Raw genomic sequence first — 22,306 nt, forward strand, 5'->3', positions numbered from 1 at the left:
TGGGCTGTAGGATGTCCCTCAAAGTCCATATCCTTGATGCTCATCTTGATAAATTCAAGGAGAACATGGGAGCGTACTCGGAGGAGCAAGGCGAGCGCTTCCACCAGGATATACTGGACTTTGAACGCCGCTACCAAGGACAGTATAACGAGAACATGATGGGAGACTACATTTGGGGGCTGATTCGTGAAAGTGATTTACAGTATAATCGTAAATCTCGAAAAACTACTCACTTCTAAATCTTTTGTAGTCATGTTTGTATTACTTTAGTATAAATACATGTTAATTTGGATTCATATGTTGTTTTTTTCTGACTTTATGTGAACGAAAAGACACAAATTCGCCCGTTTTCTCATTGGAAATAGGTAAATTTCAAAATATCACTGTCCTGGTCACAAAAGCAAAGTTTGTGGGGAATAATAGCCATTTTCTATACTTTTGAGGCATAAGCAATTAGGAAATAACACTTACTACCCAGGAACAAAAATTGTGTTACATAGTGTAACGGTTAGGGTTATCTTTGGTTTAGATAACGAAGACGTGGAGCCGTTCGGCAGTTTTGAATCAGATGATAGAGACTCTGCAGTCTGATTGATTACGTTTTCCTGTTACGCTACAATCCAAATTTTGGATTAGGGCTGTCACAGTTAAGCCTCAAAATAGCCGTTGATTAATTGGGCACAATTAATTATTATTTTAATAGAATTTCTGTTAAGTAAAAGCTTGTGCATAACAAGTGAATGCGAGGGGTAACTAACTGTAATATAGTTTTACGAGTGTTACTGTAGGAGTACCGGCCTAGAGATGTGCGAACCGGTTCCTGCTTTGGAACCGACGAACTGGATACAAATATCAAGGATCCGGTTCCAGCGAGTACCGTTATGTTTTTAATACAACTTAATAAAAAACATAAAACAATTAATTATCAAAGACTTTTTATTTCTGTCAAATACACTTTGATAACTATAATGGACACATTCATATTTAGAAAAAAAACCCAGAAAAAACACACACTTGGCTAGACTATATATTTGCGTTTTGTTGTCTTTGTTTTGGATTACTGTCTGATCGCGGCTGTGATGAGTTTATTTTGATTTACTTTTTGCTCTGTGATTGTTGTGGTCTTTCTAATGGTTTTTATGCTGACGTAGACCTGTAGCACTAGTGCTTGTTTGTATGTATATAAAATGCCATCCCCCTCCCCCTCCACCGCCTTCTGCTCACAAATTGACATATGGACATTATTTCAAAATAGTTTGGGAACTGGAATCGGACTCAAGAGTACCCAGTTCCAATGAGAGATTACAAAAATCTCCTCAAATGCACATAATTAGTTTTATCAGCTGTCATTATAAATAGAGTCAGAAATAAACTCAGACAAATTGTTGCACAATTACATTTTTACTAATCATCATCAAGAAATAAATACAAAAATATAAATACTCAAACACGAAAAATATGCTAAACATTACTATGTAAAAATGAAATACATTCTACATATGGCATATGTATCTAAAAAAAAAATATATATATAAATTACCCAACTATTGAAATTAAACTTTTTTTTGATAACTAACCAAGAGATTGATTTGACATACATTTTAGTGATCTACAGTATATTTCAAGAATGTAATACATTTAATACAGTGTTTGACAAGAGTTCAATAAAAAATATTATGATTAAATTCATATATTACATAAAAAGCAGTAAGTGTTTAGCGTTTCTTAGAATGTTTTTACTACATTGCTGTATGTTATTGGGGATTGGTGCAGAAAATGTACATCTTTCTTTAACAATCACAATTTGTACACCTAGTAACTGTTTTCTGAGATCCAGATACCCCTCCATAAGAAACTATGCAGCCCACTGCAATTCATTTCATGCAGGTCCTAAACCATTATCTGATAAGAATACTTAAAGTAAGTGGGGCCAACCGATGTAAAACCTAGATCTGTCGTAAACAGCTCAGTAGGAAACTCCAGTAGTTTCTCTAAACTGGGGTATATTCAATTGATCTGAAAAGAATCAGATTGTGTTTTTTTTTGTTTTTGTTTGTATTTTTGTTTTTTAACACTTCTGAGGGCCCGGTTTTATTTTTTAATAATGTTTAAAATGATTACCCAGAAAGGCCAAGCTCTTCACTTTTAGCATGCACAGATGTACTTGTCTTCAACAAGATACTAAATGTTTTGTTTTTTATTCCACCATATTTACAGCAATCTTAATCAAAAACTATCAACATAGGTTTATTAAAAGTAAGAATTAAAAAATGTAATATTGTTTATTATTCGTAGAAAAAAAATAATCTCGCTTTCAAGTAGTAAGAGTTGGGAGCCTCTGCATGATTCACATGCACATTAGAAGGTATTGCATCTTGCTTCTGGGTGACTGGTCTGCACTTTGTCAGACCACAACATTTTAGAAGTGGAAAACTAAAGTAAATGAGTTATGCTACCGATGGGTACTATATTTGGCTGCCCAGTCTATTCTTCCGTGCACGGGCTGGATTGGTGGAGCTCGGGATAAGAGATTACCAGAATTTTTTCCAGCTGTGTTGAAACTTGTGCCTGACAATTGCGAACGTGCTGCTTTGGTCTTCCACCCGTCATGATCTGCAAAAAATAAATCGGAATTCAAATTAGCTCTAAAATAAAAACCCTGCCTTCCAAAATGTGCATTCTATGCAATTTATATTGGAAATTGTATTAAAGGTGACAATTAGAACAGCCCAGAAATCAGATCCACCCACTTTTGAATATGGGTGATTTTAGTGTTGAAAGATCTAGAGCAGTGGTACTCAGTTTTACATTATTCCTGACTGAAGTACATATACACACAGAGTCCTTTGATATCATATGCTGCTTGCGAGCCTCAGTCTGAGGATCACTGATCTAGAGCTTGACTAACTATTTAATTTCAGAATTGATGCTGCAATCATTCAAATCCAACAAAAGAATGACTGGGCAAATCACACTGATCAAAATTATGCCACAGAGTTGATAGTTTAGGTTTAACATATTTGAATTTCCATACATTGTACTTGCTATATAATCAGAATACTGCAGTACATAGAGTGCTGTGTTTCTTTCACTTATTAGTACGTCCAAATAAATCCAATACTCCATGAACATTCAATTATCTCTACACTTGCTTAAAGATAAGGTTATCTTCCCATAACTGAAAAAAAAGAAAAAAGTTTGACAGACCATACTGTATATCTGAGCGTTTTAAATTGTCCGTCAGAAGCAGGATTGTTTAATTGTTAATTATTAATGTAACGCTTAATTTAATTGAAAAGGTTTTCTGTTAATGTTAATTTAAGTTACCTAGTTAATTGTGAATTCATTATTAATGATTATTTATTGCATTAACATGATCGCCGATATTCCGCATTCAGTTGTTGTCTTTGCAAAATGAATTGGCTCACTAAATTCAGGCAGTTTTGCAAAGTGACGTGGCTGATTCAAATGTAAAATACTGCTTTTCTAAAATGGAGGATCTTAAGCACGAAAAAACACAAAAACGATTGCAAGAAGTCGATACCTGCGATCATAAAGCAATTCTACATAGATTGTGCTGCCCTAGACAACTTATTTAAGATGTTTAAAGTTGAATGCAAGCTTTGCAAGAATGGAAAAAAAGATAAGTAAAGTTAATAAAAAAAAAGTCTTAATTGTTATCTGAATTGTGGTAGTGTTCATTTAATTAAATAAGGGAGTGGGAAAAATGCATTAGATCCAGACATAATATCCTGTTCTGACTGAGGTAAAAGCTTCATAGAAGGACTACCGTATATTGAAATAGATTAGTTTTAAGCAATGTGTCATTTTGCATTAACAGTGACTGTGAATGAAGAGCAAATTATTCCAAATAGTTTTAACAGTTGATTCCAATACACTATACATATAACTTGACTGTGAATTATTTTGAAACCAGTCAGGAATCAACTAACGAAACAAAAACGTAACTGCTACTGCATGAGTTGTTTTACCTGCACTATTGGCTTTATTGGCAACTGACTTTAGCATGGATGGTTTTGTTTTGTCATTCCGAATGTCAGAGGTGGAAGAAAGGTCTGATAGAAGAAGAGATAAACAGCAGGAGGAACAAAGAAGCATGGAAAGAAAAAAAGAAGGTGCACCGTGATATAAATGGAACTTATAAATGGCCAATAACACAAAAACAAGTGGCAATGGTTTTTAAAAAAGTGATTTTACAAGTACTCTCAGTTGCAACTTTTCAGTCTGCTGTGTATTTATTGCATCTGTAAGTTTACAGCTAATCTTGGCCTTGAGATTACTGCTAGATTTTGATCAAGGTGTTGGCATCACAAATTAATTATACAAGATATTTCCAATTGCATCCAAGATGGCGGAGTATCAATTACATATAAGCACACTTCACAGGGATTCTTAATTTTTGAAAACTGCACTACACTACAGACTAGAAACACTGGAATAGCTTCCTTCAATATTACATCTTCATGCTGTTTGATTTCTGGTATTGTTACTCAAACACAGTTAAATGTGCTGTCAAATACATGTTTACTACGAGTTCTGGACTAGTACCCAACTGTGAAGGCAATAAAGTATCAGGCAATAAAGCTTTGTCATTAGAAGCCAGAATAAAAAAAAAAATCTGACAAAAGTTTATTATTGATTAAATCATTAGCTAAGCTATTTTTAGTTGTTTAAAATAACCTGTAATCCTTACTTGCAGATGGAGCTCCTAAGGTTGCCAGCTGAATCCTCTGTCCAGCTGAACCAACCTCCTTTTTCTGAAATGATGGGATGTATACTCCAGAATTATAGTTAGTCCCTCCAAAATGTGCTGTAAATTAAACATCATAATATAGATTTTTAATGGGGAAACATTTCACAATTTTAGTATAAAACTAAGCAAAAGCTTACCTGAACTATCATAAACTGAAAATATCTCTCAACAGCTAAGGGAGAAATGCATTTTAAACACAAAAGGCCAATAGAAATATGCACCAGCCTTATCAACAGTAGCACTGCAACTGTAACTTAATAATGAGGTATAATGTACCACTGTTGTATTGTATTTTGCACACTCTTTTAACCATTTGTATTAATGTGGTATGTTCTATTACAATGACACCAATACTGACATTACAAGTATTATCTTTACAAATATAAATATTAGGTTGGATACTTGTTTATATGCACATTTGATTGCCTAAATTGTAAACCTATAAACATTATGAACCTGAAAAACCTGTACAACAATCATTTATCTGATGATTTCTGCAGCTTAGCTGTTTCTTGCTAGTTTTGAACCTGTCCTAAAGTCAAACAACTTGTGACTCATGACTGTGGATTAACCAGTACAGTATATCTAACCAACAGTAAAATAAGACACAATCGTTTCCTTATGGGACAATGTGCATAAACGTGGAGTAGTTATTCAGAGTAACGCTACTCCAGAAGTAGTTATTCAGAGAGTAAAACTGGGTTGCACAAGAGTGGATTTACAGAGGATATTCCCAGAGAAATAAATAAATAAATGACAGGAGTAAATTATGCAAATTAGGTAAGGTGCTCAAGGTTCCATACCATTTTTTTAGTGTGCGGAGGGAAGTGTTAAATGTAAATAAACTACAAAATTGAGTTAATCAAAATATGTTTGTATTAGAAACAATATATATGACAATAACCATCTCCGTTCCTTTCCACATCATTGATCTTTCACACGCTTGGCCCCTTATTTTCCTTTGTAGCTGTCCAGTTTCTAATTTTTTTTCTCAGTATAGTTGCTTTGTCATTGTGGTATCAAGGTACTGTTTAACACACTGCAGGGATTTGTATTAAGTTATGAAGGTTAGTAAGTAAATGTGACCGCTCCCGAACAGAGATGTTGAAGACTGTATCGACACATACCCTACATGCAATTTGTAACATTTATTTTAACATTTCTTAGTATAGAGTACCTAGTTGTTGTTGTTTTTTTGTGTAATGTGTTTATTGACTGTTGGCCATTGTTAGCTCATACACAAATATAAAGAGAAAACTGATCTTAAAAAGCTGCTTTGATTGTAATGCATGTAACATTATCAAAAAAAAAATCATTGATGAAATTCTTCTTCACTGTATATGTTGAGGATTAGTCTGATCTCTAAATACTATTCCAGTTTTTGTTCTCTCTTCAAAATCAAATATTTGTTCAAAATTCAATAAGTACTATATAAGTAATCATATTCAAAATACTAAGTGAAAGAAAGTAGCCTACTCCACTGCTAAACCAACCTCTACCCAGGTTTAACACTGTTGTTTACTTCTTCAGTAATTAGTCTGTGGTTTACTCTGAAAGTACCTACTCTTCAGTTATTCTACTTTTATGCAAGCCACCCATTATGATATCAAAATAAAAGATGTTGACTGCCTGATGCCAATTATCCATGTCACATGGGACTCTGCAGGGCAAAACCCCAATAACATTTAGTTACCAGTCTGATTTGTGAATCAATTACCTTTCAGCTCCTCTAATTGTTCATATGGCTTTTCTTTTAAGGGTGTCTTTTCAGTGGATTTAGTTATATTATCTTCTGTATGGAAGCCAGGGAAAGAAGACAGTTAATGAGAAGGAATGGGAATGGTGATAGAAAACAAAGGTAGTAAAACAGTAATAAAAGTAATAGTAATTACCAGGGACCCTAGTTTTCCGCAAAAAAAGAAAAAAAGAAATAATAATTATTCCGCAATTAAAATAAAAGGCTAAAATTGAGTCCCCCTAAGATACACAAGCAGTACTACTGAATAACAGTTAACACAGGAAGTATTTATTGGTACACTTTTAAATTCTAAGCAAGTTACAAGCTCATCAGTGCTATCAATCAATAATATAAAGAAACTTACCATTTTACTTTAAACATTACAAATACTTCTGTATAGTAATAATAAAAACAAAAAAATAGTATTCATATTAGTTTGTCTCTGAGTTAGTCTTTTTTCATCTGGATAGCTATTGCCAAACTCATTGACTCAGTCTTTAGGGGTGATTTTTCAGCACCTTTAAACAGCTTGTTCAGTAACAACAACGCATGTCTGGATACTGAAGTAAACTGCAAGCCACTTATCAACATGATCAGAAGCAGTTTTATTGGTTATCAAACAAACAAAAGCCTTGCATGTTTTTTGCCCTGCCCCAAGTATAAAACTAAAAATTCTCCGACAGCATTGATAATCCATATTTTACCGCAGCAAACTGACTCCTAGGATCCCTGGTAATTAGATTATACCAGAGGTAATGGTTTTAGATTACATGAAATAAAGTGCTGAATGAAAAACAGGAATAAAAGTGGGATGAAACACGTGAACAGTATTACCTCTTTATCCCCAAAGACACTAACAAGCCAGACTAGAATTTGCTAGATACATGGAATCGTTTAATACCTTGGCTATCAGGGGAGGTAACATTCTCTTTCAATTTCTCCTTTGATGCTGATTTTTCATCCTCTAAACAGGTTTTGAAATGTGAAATATGAAAAGGAGTCAGAAAAGATTATGAAAAGGCATGACAGAAGTACAGAAAAAAGAATGTGTAGTAGGATCCACTGAAGTGAGACGGCCTGTTTTGTACAATAGTGCCCACATGATCTTAAAGAATAAACAAGTGAAGACATTATCTTTTTTTAAATGCCAACATAAAAATTATCACAATGGTATATGGTGTCACTGTGTCACTTCAGCAAAAAATGTGTATTACTATCTGCTGTACGGTCCCGTCTTGACGACTGCAACTCCCCCCTGGCCAGCCTACCTGCCTCTGCCATCTGTCAACTCCAGCTCATCCAAAACTCTGCTGCTCGCTTTGTCTTTCCCCTTCATCGTTTCTCCCATGCTACACTGCTGCTTCGCTTTCTGCATTGGCTCCCTATCGCTGCTCGCATCCAATTCAAAACTCTTGTACTCACGTATCGCTGTCTTGACCTTTCTGCTCCCTCTTATCATTTCTCCCAAACCCCCTCTCGCCCCCTCCACCACCGGCTGATTAGCTGTACCCTCCCTCTGTTCCCTCGCTTCCAGAGCCCGCTCCTTCTCCACCCTTGCCCCTCAGTGGTGGAATGACCTACCCATGGATATCAGCACTGCTCAGTCCCTGACTACCTTCCGGCGCATCCTCAAGACACACCTGTTCATACAGCATCTGTAAACCTCACAACTCTTGATTATACTGGACTATATAGCACCCAATTGTACCAGTACTTGCATCAGCTTGTACTTGCATTGAACTGCTCCGTATTCTACTACTGCTCTTAATTATAACTACTTCCTGTATCTTGTATTTGACTTTACTCTTACAGGTATCCATATTCAAGTTTTTTGTAATTGCTCTTATTTGAAATCATTCTCCATTTATCGTACTTACTACATGCTCGTACTGGACTTTCCTCGTATAAGCAAATATTTTTTTATATAAGTTAACTGCTCTTAGTCGAACTCGCTCTTACATGTAATTATTTACTGTATTCTCTATTTTGCTCTTATTTGAATTTGATCGTTTTTGCTACTGATGTATTGTACTGTATAACTTCTCTGTAATATGATACTCTGTAATGTGATACTTTACAATGTGATATTTTGTAATGCGATACTTTGTACTGTGATATTTTGTAACAATTGGTCGCCCTGGATAAGGGCATCTGCTACGAAATAAATAATATATGTGGCTGCTTGTGTAGAGCTATAATTATTTCTTGAATTTCACTTGATGGGACTCTATTTTTGTATCCTTTTAAAAATCAGTTAAATCTGCAGTACTGTACCTGCATTGGCTCTGTTAATTGACATTCCTCCTCCAATAGGCCCCAGTGGTTTACTAATTAACGTTGAAGAATTGCCCCATAGATCCTGTGATGATTCTTTATTTCCTACTACTACTGAAGAGTTCTTGGGATTTATACCTGAAATAGACCAACAATATTAAAGAAGAAAAATCACCAGTAATAAATAAAATATTGCAAAGCACAATGAAGATGTCAAAAAAAAAAAAAAAATCTAAAACTTCTTACCAGGAAGGTACCTTGATTGTCGTAAATAGTGTTGTCTTGCTGAAGATGAGTTTGAAACTCCTGACTCTATCCTGTTTACTGTGGTATTGGATGTAACTCTGTTTCCAGTACCATATGCATTGGAGGGGTTCTGTTCTGCAGACCTGAATAGTGTCATGGAAAGGAAAGGAAATGTTTCATATAGTGCGTTGGTTTGCAACATTGATAGCTGTGTAAATATTTCAGTAAGAACTAAGGTCTGGTCAATGCTAATGTTCTTGTAATTTATTTGTCCTGTTTTGTTTTTTTACTTTTTTTAGACGCCGTAACACACTCCAAGATGTACATCACATTCATACCATTAATTGTAGATGTATGAGGTGGTTGAAGGTAACACAAAGTATAAAGAATTGCAATCTACTATTTTAATTGAAAAAAATCGGATAGGTATTAATCACCTACTGTATAGCCCTAATAGTTCTGGCGATAACAATGCCACTTAAGAGTGTTTTACACCTGACCGGCAAACTTTAGGGGGCATCTCAGGAACTTTGTACTTTAGGACAAGTAAATAATGTTTTAAAATTATTGATCTGGAGTGTTGTATTTTGTGATCTACCACAATTGCGGCCTTCAGGTCGTGACTTACCGAAAGAGAGACTCCTCATTTATTTTTTCCTTCATTGATCCTATACTAGGCTTTTTTGAATAGGAGACACCAATGTCTGAATCATCAAATTCGTCCCAGCTGACCGAGGTTTTCAGTATAGTCTGCCCCCAGCGCCTTCGGCCACTTTTACTACCAACAATATTATTTTCATTGCCCGCTGCAGCTGGTTTCTGATTAAGAAAGCAGAAGTACAAATGAGTAAAGTGCAATGAGTCAACAATATTACATTGGGAAAGTAGTTACAGACTACAGGCCCTTGGCTTTGTTTCACATAAACAAGAATGCACACAGATAATCTGTTATAATTATTATGTGTACATCAAATGTCAAGTACTGTGATGCATTATATTTAGGGCTTCTGTTTTTTGTTTTTTATTAATTTCATTTTTCAGTGCTTATTTTTAGCTATTTTCGAGTTTTATGTAAATCGTTTTTTTCGGGGCTTTCGCTTTTTATATACTGTATGTAATTATTGTTTTTGGTTACTTTCCAAAATTCTTGGGCGTTTTTTTTTTCTGTCACAATATGTATAGTAACTTGACAGTACTTCAATTGTACCTTCTTTCCTTTGCTGTCTTCCATAACTAAATCCTTATGGTCACGGGCACATTCTCTGGCATTTTTTTACATTTTGCCACAATTTGCAATTCTGTTTTAAATTCCACAAGCATCTAAAAGAACAATGCTCCGTTTCTAATTGTAATCTCATTTTAAATCTCGCAAGCGTGTTACAATCCTCCAGTAGAAATGTAGGAATTTGCTGCCACCTAGTTGTTGGGGTGGGTTTAAAGTATTCAGAACGAATCAATGCGAGATACAAGTCAGGAAGGAGGGACATTGCCTAACTGCACTGGGATTTTTTTTTGTAGGTTATTTAATTAATTTTTTTCACAAGTGATCAAGTCAACATGAATTCAGTAACCATTTCCAGTGTTTTCCCTGTGTTTGTTGGATATACACCGATTTCCACTGATTTTTTGTATAGGGGGTATTTTATCGTTTTTTAATTGTTAAAAACAAAAATCAGAAGACCTAATTATACTATAGCTAAATTGAGTTTGTTCAGAGAACTGAAGCACATTGCCATCTGGTTATGGCCGTACTTACGTTAATTTTGGGATCTGAGTTTGGAAAGGCAAATCATTTAGCTGTCACTGCAATCAATATGTATAATGACTGAGTGTACAAACCATTATTTACCTTTGCAGTACTGGTGTGTTGCACCAACACTTGAAAGCTAATTAATAAAAAATACTGGTATTGCACTTTGCAATAAACAATTTTGATAAAAGCAGCCTAATGTTTTGCATCACCCTGTTGTAATGGCTCATAGTATTTTTTTCCTGGTTGTTCTGTTTCTTGCTGTTGTGCTCTTTTGATGTTTGTGGTCTTAAAATCAGGCCATAGAAGATATTTCTATTAAAGTACAGTGTGCTGCACTATAAGCGTTCTTTGCAGATATCTAATTTCTAAACATATGTCTTTACGTACAAATGGAGGGTTGTTATTTGTGGTTGGTAGGTATGGCTGGTGCTGTTTGTGAGTCATTTTTGGCAGGCCAGGCTGGTTGGATATCTGTTGTGGCAGTTGAATCTGCTGCAGTGGTTGGTGGTTCACTTTGGGCTGGACCTTGATGATAGGCTCCGGTGGAGAGTGTGGCTCGGTTTTAGACAGGGATATTGGCTTGGGCTCTGTTGGCTGCACTGGTTTGTTCTGCGCATTTTGCTGCTCTACATACTGTGGAGGTGGTCCCAAAACTTGTCCCACTTGAAAGTAAGGGTACCGCAGTGCCTGAAAGATACAATCAGTTAATTGACAACTAACTATTGTTGCATTTTCAAATTGATGGGCAATACCCAGATGTTAACAACTAATTATACAGTTGTGTTTCTTTGTGCAGTTAAGGTTTGTGTGTGACACAAAAAAATTAAATCTGAAATATTAAAAAATAATAATTGTACCACTTTCCATTTTACAGATGTGGTGAATAGAGACAGAATATTAAAATAAATGAATTAAACAAGACATTTCACAGACCTGACAAAAGCTTTTTGGTCTTGTGAACAGTATTGATAAGAATGTAGGACATAGGTATGGGGACATGTTATTAAACCGTAAAAGAAGAAAATATATAATAATTCTATTATTGTAGTTTGTAACTGGTATTTAGTTTATAAATAGTTGTTTCCTTACGTGAATCATCACAGATTCTTGGCACATAATGCAAATAACCCAAGGTAAAGTGATCTAATTTCCTTTGCCTGGCCAATTAATCCAGCCAGAAAGATTGTTTATAATTTGCTCTTGCCAACTAGATTACTCTTCCATCTAACTTGCATCTATTTGATATATTTAACAAAGACTTGTTGTTGTACACTGTACACAGGTACAGCTCCCCTTTATCTCCCTAGATCTGCCTAACTTGCTGTCACAAAGAAATTAAAAGGTCTATTAAAAGTGGAATGTTAATGGATTAAACCTAAACAATTGTTAAAAAAAAAAAAAAAAGTATGTAAGCTGTCTTACTTTTACTTTTCATTTTCCCAAAAAATCAATGTCCTGGAAATTAATGTCAACATCAAAAACTGTTGAATAAAAAATAACTGTAGAGTCAATTTGTTCAGTGTTCCACACCAAAATCCTGTGACTTTGGAGTCAGTAATTGACCACACTCCACTATACAGAACATTGTATTATTGACACTATTTGAAATAATCTCACGGCTAGATGCTAACCAAACATGTGAGCAAAGAGTGTGATCTCATGTGGAAGCCACATAGCAAACAACAAATTCTGTTAATAAACTCACAGAAGTTGTAAGTATTAGTTCCTGGCTTTCCTGAAAAGCTTTATAAATAAAAACAGTACAGCATGCACTTTAACATAACATTCATTTTTAGTCAACTATTTTACAGTATGGCAAAAAAATTTAAATAGAACATCCTAATGTCTAAAGTTGTATTTTTACAAATAAATCAGACCCAAGTTGGATTCAAGATGATCAAATTTATTGGAAGCACTGTTTTCATGGTCAAATACACTGGATGAAAGTTGGATCAAATTTATTTGAGGAGGAATGCATTTGATATATTAAGCTGGCACCAGCTATGTCAACAAGTTGAACGTGTCAGTGCAAAAAAAAACAAAAAACGTTTAAAATATCCAAATAGATTTAATAGGAATAATTACACTTTATTATTTTATTTATTTTAATCATGAAACATTTACACAATACAAAAGTGTACAGCATACCTGGATGGCTGTAGGCCTCTTTTTTGGATCCCACTGTAGCATGTCTCTCATCAGGGCTATGGCTTCATTGCTGGCATTTGGAATTAGTGTTTTAAGGTGTGTTGGTACACACTGTGGGAAACGGAAATTCATAGACCCTGCAAGCTGATAGCCTTCCGGCCAGTCATTCTGTCAAGTAAAAAAAAAAATACAGCGCAACTGTATTTTGACTTCAGAAAGGCTCAGGAGAGTAAGTAAAAACAAATAGCTTTCGAGTTAAGGTGAGTGAAAGCAATAAATTAAAAAACAAATGGGTTGTAGGGAGATATGCAAATAAAGCATTACAAGAGCCAATCAAATCACGTTGTTGCTTTCACTCACCTTAACTGTTTGTTTTTACTTACTCTCTTGAGCCTTTCTGAAGTCAAAATACAGTTGCGCTGTACTGATGAGCCCCAAAAAGGGCGAAACATGTATGCAGCTACTGTATTTTGACTTTTAAAACGCTGTGAATGTAGAAGCCGTTAGGCAACTTTCACGCGATTTGGTTGGCTCTTGTAATGCTTTATTTGCATATCTCCCTACAACCCATTTGTTTTTAAATGTATTGCTTTCACTCACCTTAACTTGAAAGCTATTTGTTTTATATATATATATATATATATATATATATATATATATATATATATATATATATATATATATATATATATATACACATATACACTACCGGTCAAAAGTTTTAGAACACCTCCATTTTTCCAGTTTTTATTGAAATTTACGCAGTTTAATGTCTCAATGTACTCTGAAATTAAAGCATAGAACAAATAAACAATTGGAGATAAAAAAAGAAATCATGGAATCATTTTGTTTACAAAATTTAATCTAAATCTTTGACTCATCAAAGTAGCCACCTTTTGCAGATATAACAGCCGAACACACTCGTGGCATTCTTTCTACAATGGAAATCAAATATTGTTCGGAAAGTTCTTCCCAACACTGTTGCAGAAGTTCCCACAAACGTGTTGCATTTGTAGGTTGCTTTGCTTTCACCCTTCTGTCCAGTTCATCCCAAACCAGCTCGATGGGGTTTAAGTCTGGAGACTGTGCTGGCCATTCCATGATTTGAAGCCTACCGTCTTGTTCTTTTCTTCTAAGGTAGTTCTGACATAGCCTGGAGGTATGTTTTGGGTCATTATCTTGCTGTAGGATGAACCCCTGACCAACTAGGCGTATACCAGAGGGTATTGCATGGCGCTGCAAAATGCTGTGGTAGCAGTTTTGGTTCAGGGTGCCAGTCACTCTATGCAAGTCGCCGATTCTGGATCCAGCAAAAGAGCCCCAGACCATCACGCTTCCTCCTCCATGTTTGACAGTTGGTGTCACACACTGAGGAACCATCCTTTCACCTACTCGACGGCGTATAAAAACCCTGCGTGATGAACCGAAGATTTCAAATTTTGATTCATCGGTCCATAAGACATTCTTCCAGTCTTCAGTAGTCCACTGGCGGTGCTTCATGGCCCAGGCAAGCCTCTTTTTCTTATTTTGCCATCTTAGCAATGGCTTTCTTACTGCCACTCGACCTGTCAAACCTGCAGCTCGAAGTCTTCTCTTCACAGTTGAAACTGAGACTTGCTTACTTCGACCAGTGTTAAGCTGTGCTTGAAGCTGTTGTCCTGTGAGCCGCCTATCACACAAGCTGTTGACTCTCAGAAACTTGTCTTCTGATTCTGTTGTGGCTTTGGGTCTGCCAGACCTCATCCTGTCAGAGTTTCCTCCAGTTTCCAAGTGCCTTTTGATGGTGTAGGAAACTGTACTCACTGACACCTTGGCTTTCTTTGCAATTTCTCTAAAGGAAAGACCTACACTCTTAAGGGTTATAATGGTCTGTCTGTCTTCCTTTGTTATTTGCCTTTTTCTCGCCATTATGAGAGCAATATACTACTTCCTGCAGTACAATAATAATGCTTAAGAGGGTGTAATAACACAGTCTGTTCCAACACTGCTTTTATACAGACAGAGGGTTTGTAAGTAATTAACAAAAGTTGGGACACCTGTAGGAATTGTTAGCATCAACTTTCAAGGCTTAATTTACTTCCATTGCTGCAGAACAGCTGTAAGTTGTTAACCCATTACTTGTTCCCTGAAAAAGGCCTTTTTGTATAAATCTGAAATGTAGATTATTTTTCAGTTTTTGGTAACCTAAACTTTTTTTTTTAAGCTCTGGCAGTTTACCGCTTACCTTTGTACCATTTCAGGTTATTCACTGGACTTGAACTGCTTAAATTTCAATAAAAACTGGAAAAATGGGGGTGTTCTAAAACTTTTGACCGGTAGTGTATATATATATATATATTATTATTATTATTTATTTCTTAGCAGACACACTTATCCAGGGCGACTTACAATCGTATATATATATATAATGTGTGTGATTCTATTTTAAATGGCTTTCAACCATGGGCTACTGTATTGCTTTTATTTTGATTGTATTATGAAATGAAAAAAAACTAACTATTTCTATGTTGTAGTAGTATGTTTGGTACAGATGATACATGGATACAGGTGTGTACTCTGCAGATTACACACACTATACTGAAATACAAAGGTTTGTTCAGCCAATCAGTATGGCATTGCTACAAATAGGTACATTTAAAATATAGTAGTACTTAAGATTCTCCCTTTCTGCTTACACTGCTTATTCTTGTACAGTGTGGCAGAGCTGTTAGTAGTGACTTAATAGTTCATCCAAGGAGGTTACAGGAGGTAGAAAAAAATAGAAACATATGCCATTTGTTAAACATGGTTGTCCCTCTCATTACCATTTACTTTGTCATGTAAGTGACATGTTTTGCAATAGCTTCATCATCTTGCCAGTTTCCATCTTGATGGACAAAAAGCAGATCCAACAGTCTTTAGCAGGCTGATAATATAGGTTTGGTTGACAGAAGCTGTATGTATCAAATAGTTCACAAATAATTAAATGTTTATTAGGAGCAGTATCTCTATTTCGCCAGTCTGGAGAACAGACTTTCTTGCGAACTTCCACCTCATACCCCTTAAAGAAATTAGACGTCATATGTATTTGCTTACGATTGTAAGTAGCCCTGGATAAGGGCGTCTGCTAAGAAATAAATAATAATAAGAAGAAGAAGAAATAGTCATGCATTGCCCAGAACACTGTAAATACTTTACAGACTCATATCAGATTAGTGCCAACCTGCCCACCCGTGGTGGTTCCTTTTCAAGTATGAAATGTAACCATTACCATGTGGGTATTTAGATAAGTACTTGTTACTTTTTATGCTATATATTTTCGCATTTATTGTGTTTTTACACAAATTATATATGATATTAAAAACAACCACTGTATTAGTTTTACTAATTATGTGTATCTGTGCACTACAGCCTGTTGTTTGTTATGTCCCACTGTGGCCTTGTGCCCGTGAAGCCAGCGCCTTGAGTCGCTCCTTCCCAGGGATCAAGCAACAAAAGTCGGCTGACTTTGTGTTCTCCCCCCAGGCTGCAATAGCTCTGGCTGGAGTTATTTATTTCTCATTTTGGCTCTGGCTTAAATTACGAGGCATTTTATTGTATTTTGTTGAGAAAAGTGTTTTTTCTGTTTTTACAGAGACTAAGCGCAGGCCTGTCTGCAACGTGGTGCTACGGCACACATGTAGTGAGGGCAGCTGCTGGGCTAACAGCAGCACTGCGCAGGACCAAGATGCTTGCAAGCTCTCCCACAGTATCTTGATGCCGTTTTGGTGATAACTTTAGCATCACCATTACGAAGGCTGTTAGTTCATTCTAACAAGCAGGCTTCCTTCAGTCTCGTGTGAGTGGTTTTGCCAGTGGCTTCCCTGTACATTGCTACCCGCAGTAACTGCGAACCGGTGGACCCGTACCATACAGTACCAAGGTCACCGACATGCTCAGTTCCCGACCCGGTACTGCACCAGTACCGACCCAATACAGTGGCCCTACAGTCCCGGTACCGTACCATACCGACCCCATGCTAAAGTCACCGAACCGGTACCGAACCATCCCGGTATCGACCCAGTTCCGACCCTGTACCGTTCCGGTACCGTACCATACCGACCTGGTGCTAAAGTCACCGAACCGGTACAGTACTGTCCCCGTGCTCTTCCTGCCTGGGGCTAGAACAAGGAGGCACTGGTGAACCATAATTTCTGCGAGTTCTGTGCACATTTCTCTATGTGCACGCTGTAGAAACGTCTCTCCCGCAGCTCTACGAAGCAGCTCTAAAAAGAAGAAGTTCCAAACGATCATCGGACTCAGAGCAGATGGAAAGCTCTGGGCAGTTGTTTCCCACCAAGGAACTTTTCTCGTGGAATTTCTGCGGGTACGTTCAGCGCCGCCTGCCCAGTCTGTCCCCTTGGGGCTACGAACACAGATTGGCCACAGGAAGACACATTGTCCATCGTGGCCTTTTAGGAGGCAGACGAACAGGAGCTGGTGTTCCCGTCTGAGGGCGTGGAGTCTGACAGCGCATCCCCTGCAGTTAAGCTCTCCTTGTCAGCAGGTGATAAAAAGGACCACTGCAATTTTGCAAGTGCCCTGGCCTACAGAAGGTGAAACAAGGCCGTCCATATTTGATGATGTGCCTACCATCTCCCTTGTTGCTTGTGCCTTCTCGAAGTGTATGGAAGCTATCCTGGCTCCGTTGACACTCAAAGAGTGCTCAATTATCTGGACAAGTGGCTCATTTGCACCCAGACGCCAGCAGGCCCACATGGAACTTGTCACCGGCTTCCTTCAATGGTTGGGCCTTATGGTGAATCATGCGAAGAGCCAGCTCACACCTTCTCAGACAGCCTCCTATCAAGGAGTGTGCTTCGACTCCAGGTCCATGCTGTCCACTGTCGGACGACAGAGTGCAGAGATTAGCTGCCTGTTTAGAGCTCTTTCAGCTGAAAGATAGTGGCATTCCAAAGACCTCTGGGCTTGTTAGCAGCAGCTTCCAATACCCTTCAATTTTTGAAAGGGGCTCGGCGGCTTTGGCTGCCTATGAAGGACATTGTTCCTTGCTGGACGTTAAACATGGTGCTTAAAGCACTCATGAAGCTCAAAGCGTCTTTCTTGCTTGCTATCACCGCAAAGCGGGTGATTGAGATGCAGGCATTCTCTATGCAAAATTTTAACAGAAGCCAGGGCAAAGGTTACGCTCCGTACCAATCCTGCCATTTTGCCATAGCCGATCTCTGCATTCCATGTCAACCAGTCTGTAGAATTGGAGGCTTTCCATCCGCTTCCTTTGCAGTCTGACAGAGCGACAGCTCCATACGCTCTGCCCAGTTCAGGCCCTAGCATACTATGTTGACAGGACGAAAAGTTGGAGGCAGTCCAAATAATTGTTTTGTCTGCTATGGGGCTAAGTCCCATGGTCAAGTCCTGTCTAAGCAGAGACTGTCCAAATGGATAGCACACACAGTCAGGACTGCCTATGAGCTGGCCAGCTTGCCCCCTCCAGAAAAGCTCACTGCCCATTCCACCAAGGGCATAGCAACTGCGTGAGCTTTATTCCAGGGTGCATCTGTCAGGACATTTGCAATGCAGTGGTGTAGGTGAGCAGCTTTGACATATACTGATGCACAATGAAAACGCAACAGTCTAAGTTTTACATCAATAACTCATTGGGCACATACATAATGTTATTTACATTTTAAATAGTGAGCAGATGGGTTTGTTGATTGTTTGAGTAGTATTGTTCCTTGGGATGACAAAATACTGACCTCAAGTCACGTGATTTCATAAAAACGGCAGGTGCTCAGTATTTGAGTTTGGTATTTGAGTTGAGTTAAAATAGCCATTCGAAAAGACATGATTTTAATTAACGCAAGAACAATGAAAGATACGACCATGCCCCGCTTGAGTAATGAAGATCGTCTGGTTGCTATCGGCATGATTGAAGGCGGCCTGTCTGTGAGATAAGTTGCCCGGAGAATGAGATATTCTGCTTCAACAATCAGCAGACTAGTCCAGAGAAACCAGGAAACCAGTTCTATTAGGGACAGGCCACGTCCTGGAAGGCAGAGGGTCACCAGAGCGGCCTACCACGCCATGGTGAGCATTATGCTGACTATTGCGTTGTTCAAGCTAACTGGTGGGGTGGTAGAAGTGTGATGATGTGGGGAGGAATCTCCTTTAACACAAGAACACCTTTGGTGCAGATTGAGGGCAACCTTACTGCTCAGCGAGACATTGACAAAGTCCTTAAGGCAATAGTTTTTCCTTTCCTGCAAGCCAATCTGGAAGTGTCGATTTTCCAGCAGGACAATGCAAGACCACACAGTGCTAGGATTACAATTGCACGACTTCAAGAAAACAATGTCGAGGACTTGCCGTGGCCAGCTTTTTCTCCTGATCTGAGTCCAATAGAACATCTGTGGGACCAAATCGCCAGTGCCATCCACAGGAGACAACCGCGACCAGCCAGCCTTCGCCATCTGGCTGCAGCTGCACAGGAAGAGTGGCGGAACATCCCACTGCAGTCTATCCAGAGGCTGATCAGGTCTATGCGTCAACACAATGCGGATTGTGTTAATGGTCAGGGAGGTCATACCCGATACTAACTTTGTAATGTTTTCATTTTGACAGTGTGTCACGTTTCATACTGAAAACTTATGATTCTTTTATCTGTTCACATTTTCTGTGACTTTTTTTAATATCTATGTTTAAAATATTTGATTAATTCCATTAAACCTGAGTGTTTGCGTTTCTTTTGTGCATCAGTATATCTTATTCAGGTTCGGGTATTTAGGAGGTAAATACCCATACGGTAATGGTTACATTTGTATTTCAGGGAATGTTTCCCTATGGCAAATATTCTTCATGCTTTTAAGGTATTTAATACATATATCTATATTTAATTGCAATAGGGAAGGAAAGTGTTATTTCAGAACGGACCTTCTTCACTGTTCCCAACACTTGGCAAATCTTAAAGATTTCATCGACTTCACTATTTCCTGGGAAAAGTGGCCGCAAAGTATAGAGCTCTGCCATTATGCAGCCCACTGCCCACATGTCAACAGGAGAACTGTAAACTGAAGATCTCAGCAACACCTCTGGAGCACGATACCTGGTAAAGTTCAAAGTACATGTTTTATATACACAGATCATTTTACATTGTGTTTCACTAGCAGAAATGTACCTTCATAGATCATGCAAACAATGTTTAGACAAAGATAGTATACAGTAAGATCTAAAAATCTGTAAAAGGACTCTGGGTAGTGGTGAATTTTTTAAAATTCCAGAAGAATACAAAGTTGTTGTTTTTTTTTCCCCACGTCCAGCAACATGATTAAGATTGCAGGATTTAAAAAAATTTAAAAAACTGTATTCTATTTTTCCACTTCTCCTCACTCGAGTAAATAAAATTAGAATCTGTACAGTGCAGCAGTGGAAGTGAGACTGATGAACAATGCCTTTTATGATTTATGTGATTCAGAGGTTGTGTGTCTCCCTGTCGCATATTTTCAGTCACCTGGGTATAACAAAATGCAAATAAAAAAAACACTCAAAAGTTCCACAGTAAGCCATTTTAAATAAAGGGCACAGAGTGGAGGGGGGTGGGGGGGGGGGGGGGTGGTGACTAAGGGATTTCACCTTTGTAAGTATTATAGCCTGTACTTAGGGGGTTGGTGACATACTGGATTTGTTATGGAAATTCTTTACAAATAATTCTTTTAATTATACTTACCATCTGGTGGAAACGTAGTCTGTGTATGGGGGGCGTGACCTAATTTCCCTAGCTAATCCAAAGTCTCCAATTTTTATAAGTTCAGGACCCATACAGAGCAGGTTCTCCGGTTTCATATCACGATGAAAAAATCCTAATAGAAAAGTAAGTTTTAGTGTATATATATATATATATATATATATATATATATATATATATATATATATATACACACCTAACCAACATCTCCAGCTTGTGTTAATTTGCAACCAATTGTATTATGTGTGAAATCTCAATTAACTGATGTAGTGAAGATGACAAATACAAGAGGCCCGCAATGCCACTATACAGTACAGTATTCTTAAAATATATCAACTACATGTATTTACTCTGCAATTTCGGATCACAAAATAAAACATCAAGGATATGCTATATGAACTACTTCCAATGCAAGGGTTTCAGTAAAATCATAATTATTTAATATCAAATGTAATTCATTAAATGAAAAAAGTATATAATAAACTTTACAATTAAATGAGGCATGGTATGTATTTAACTTTTTCTTTAGTTCTATAAATACAACAGAAGCTGTACTTATGATTTAAAATTAATATTTTATTTTTACTGATACATACAACATGTTCTTGAAGGTTATGACAGACAGTAATTATAAGGGGCCTGATACCTTAACATTTTTTCATTTTTAAATATATCGTGAAAAATAGGTTCTGGAAAATAAATTGGTAGCCGTGAAATCAAAAGAAAATGTTTCACAGTCGAAAGAAAGAAGAATGAAAAACAACGACAACATAAACAGGGCAGAGAGGATCTTACCATGCTTGTGTACAAAAGCTAAGCCAGAGAGCACCTGGAACAGTATGTTCCTTATTTCATTTTCACTGAACAGCTTATTTTCTCTGGCAGCAGACAGAGAGAAGGAATACAGGAAAGAAAAAGATAAGAAAAATGCCACCAAAACAAGCATGTTCTTAGTGAGCTAGTGATACCATTGGTATAAGCAGCAAACTCAAGATAATGTTACTAAAAGGCAATACAAATTACTAAAAAGCTTTGTGTATCTAATGCAGCGGAGTTGTTCAAACCAAATTATTGATTGCTATCATGTATTGATTGCTATTATGTATATCATACAATAGTATAAGTTGTATAGATTAGATGTTCAGATATTGTGATAAAGGCATATACAATTTGATGCATGTATCGGAATATGAAGTTAACTTAATATACTGTACTGCAGCAACCTGGTATCACATGCCCAACTTCCCAACCAAGAACAAGAAAGCAGGTGGTTATCCAATGACCTACATTGTTCCAAGATATTCTCTCATTGCAGAATATTTTAAATGAAGCAAATATATTTTATTCATTGACTCGAATTTAATTCTACTATCTGCATTCCTTTGTGTTAGGTCAGGATAAAATGTTCATGCATTTAGGTCTCCCCCCCCCCCCCCCACCCACCCCAAAAAGAAAAAGAGCTGTACAGTACTTAAAAGTATAAGGATATTTCCTGCTTAGTTGTTCTGGATCTGTAGAGGGAATGCCCTTAAATGGCCCTGAAAGGACAACCTACCGTGTTTATGGATAAAAGCTAGCCCTTGTATTATTTGATACATTATGTTTCTGATGACTGACTCAGGAAACAACTTGTTTCTGTGGAGAAACAAATTA

At 37.2% G+C, this 22,306-nt stretch overlaps 1 protein-coding gene across 8 annotated transcripts in view; it reads right to left on the minus strand.

The window, feature by feature from the left end:
* Window positions 1-2,031: 2,031 nt before the first annotated feature.
* The window catches only part of LOC117394893 (serine/threonine-protein kinase MAK-like), a 35,536-nt gene continuing 15,261 nt past the window's right edge, over window positions 2,032-22,306 (minus strand). Inside the window, exons 1-14 of one of the 8 annotated variants that reach the window (XM_059014748.1) lie at window positions 22,209-22,288; window positions 21,449-21,531; window positions 20,636-20,768; window positions 19,843-20,014; window positions 12,934-13,101; window positions 11,173-11,472; window positions 9,661-9,851; window positions 9,033-9,175; window positions 8,787-8,924; window positions 7,414-7,476; window positions 6,492-6,566; window positions 4,715-4,831; window positions 3,993-4,076; window positions 2,032-2,613 (exon numbers count right to left, since the gene is read on the minus strand). In XM_059014748.1, the coding sequence (XP_058870731.1) occupies window positions 2,453-2,613; window positions 3,993-4,076; window positions 4,715-4,831; window positions 6,492-6,566; window positions 7,414-7,476; window positions 8,787-8,924; window positions 9,033-9,175; window positions 9,661-9,851; window positions 11,173-11,472; window positions 12,934-13,101; window positions 19,843-20,014; window positions 20,636-20,751 (1,728 nt within the window). In that variant the 5' untranslated portion in view covers window positions 20,752-20,768; window positions 21,449-21,531; window positions 22,209-22,288 and the 3' untranslated portion in view covers window positions 2,032-2,452. Of the gene's footprint in view, window positions 2,614-3,992; window positions 4,077-4,714; window positions 4,832-6,491; window positions 6,567-7,413; window positions 7,477-8,786; window positions 8,925-9,032; window positions 9,176-9,660; window positions 9,852-11,172; window positions 11,473-12,933; window positions 13,102-19,842; window positions 20,015-20,635; window positions 20,769-21,448; window positions 21,532-22,208; window positions 22,289-22,306 lie in introns of those variants that run through there. The other 7 variants (XM_059014742.1, XM_059014743.1, XM_059014744.1 and 4 more) reach the window with 7 other exon arrangements.

Source organism: Acipenser ruthenus, chromosome 3 (genome assembly GCF_902713425.1).
Source record: "Acipenser ruthenus chromosome 3, fAciRut3.2 maternal haplotype, whole genome shotgun sequence".
Classification (NCBI taxonomy): Eukaryota; Metazoa; Chordata; class Actinopteri; order Acipenseriformes; family Acipenseridae; genus Acipenser; species Acipenser ruthenus.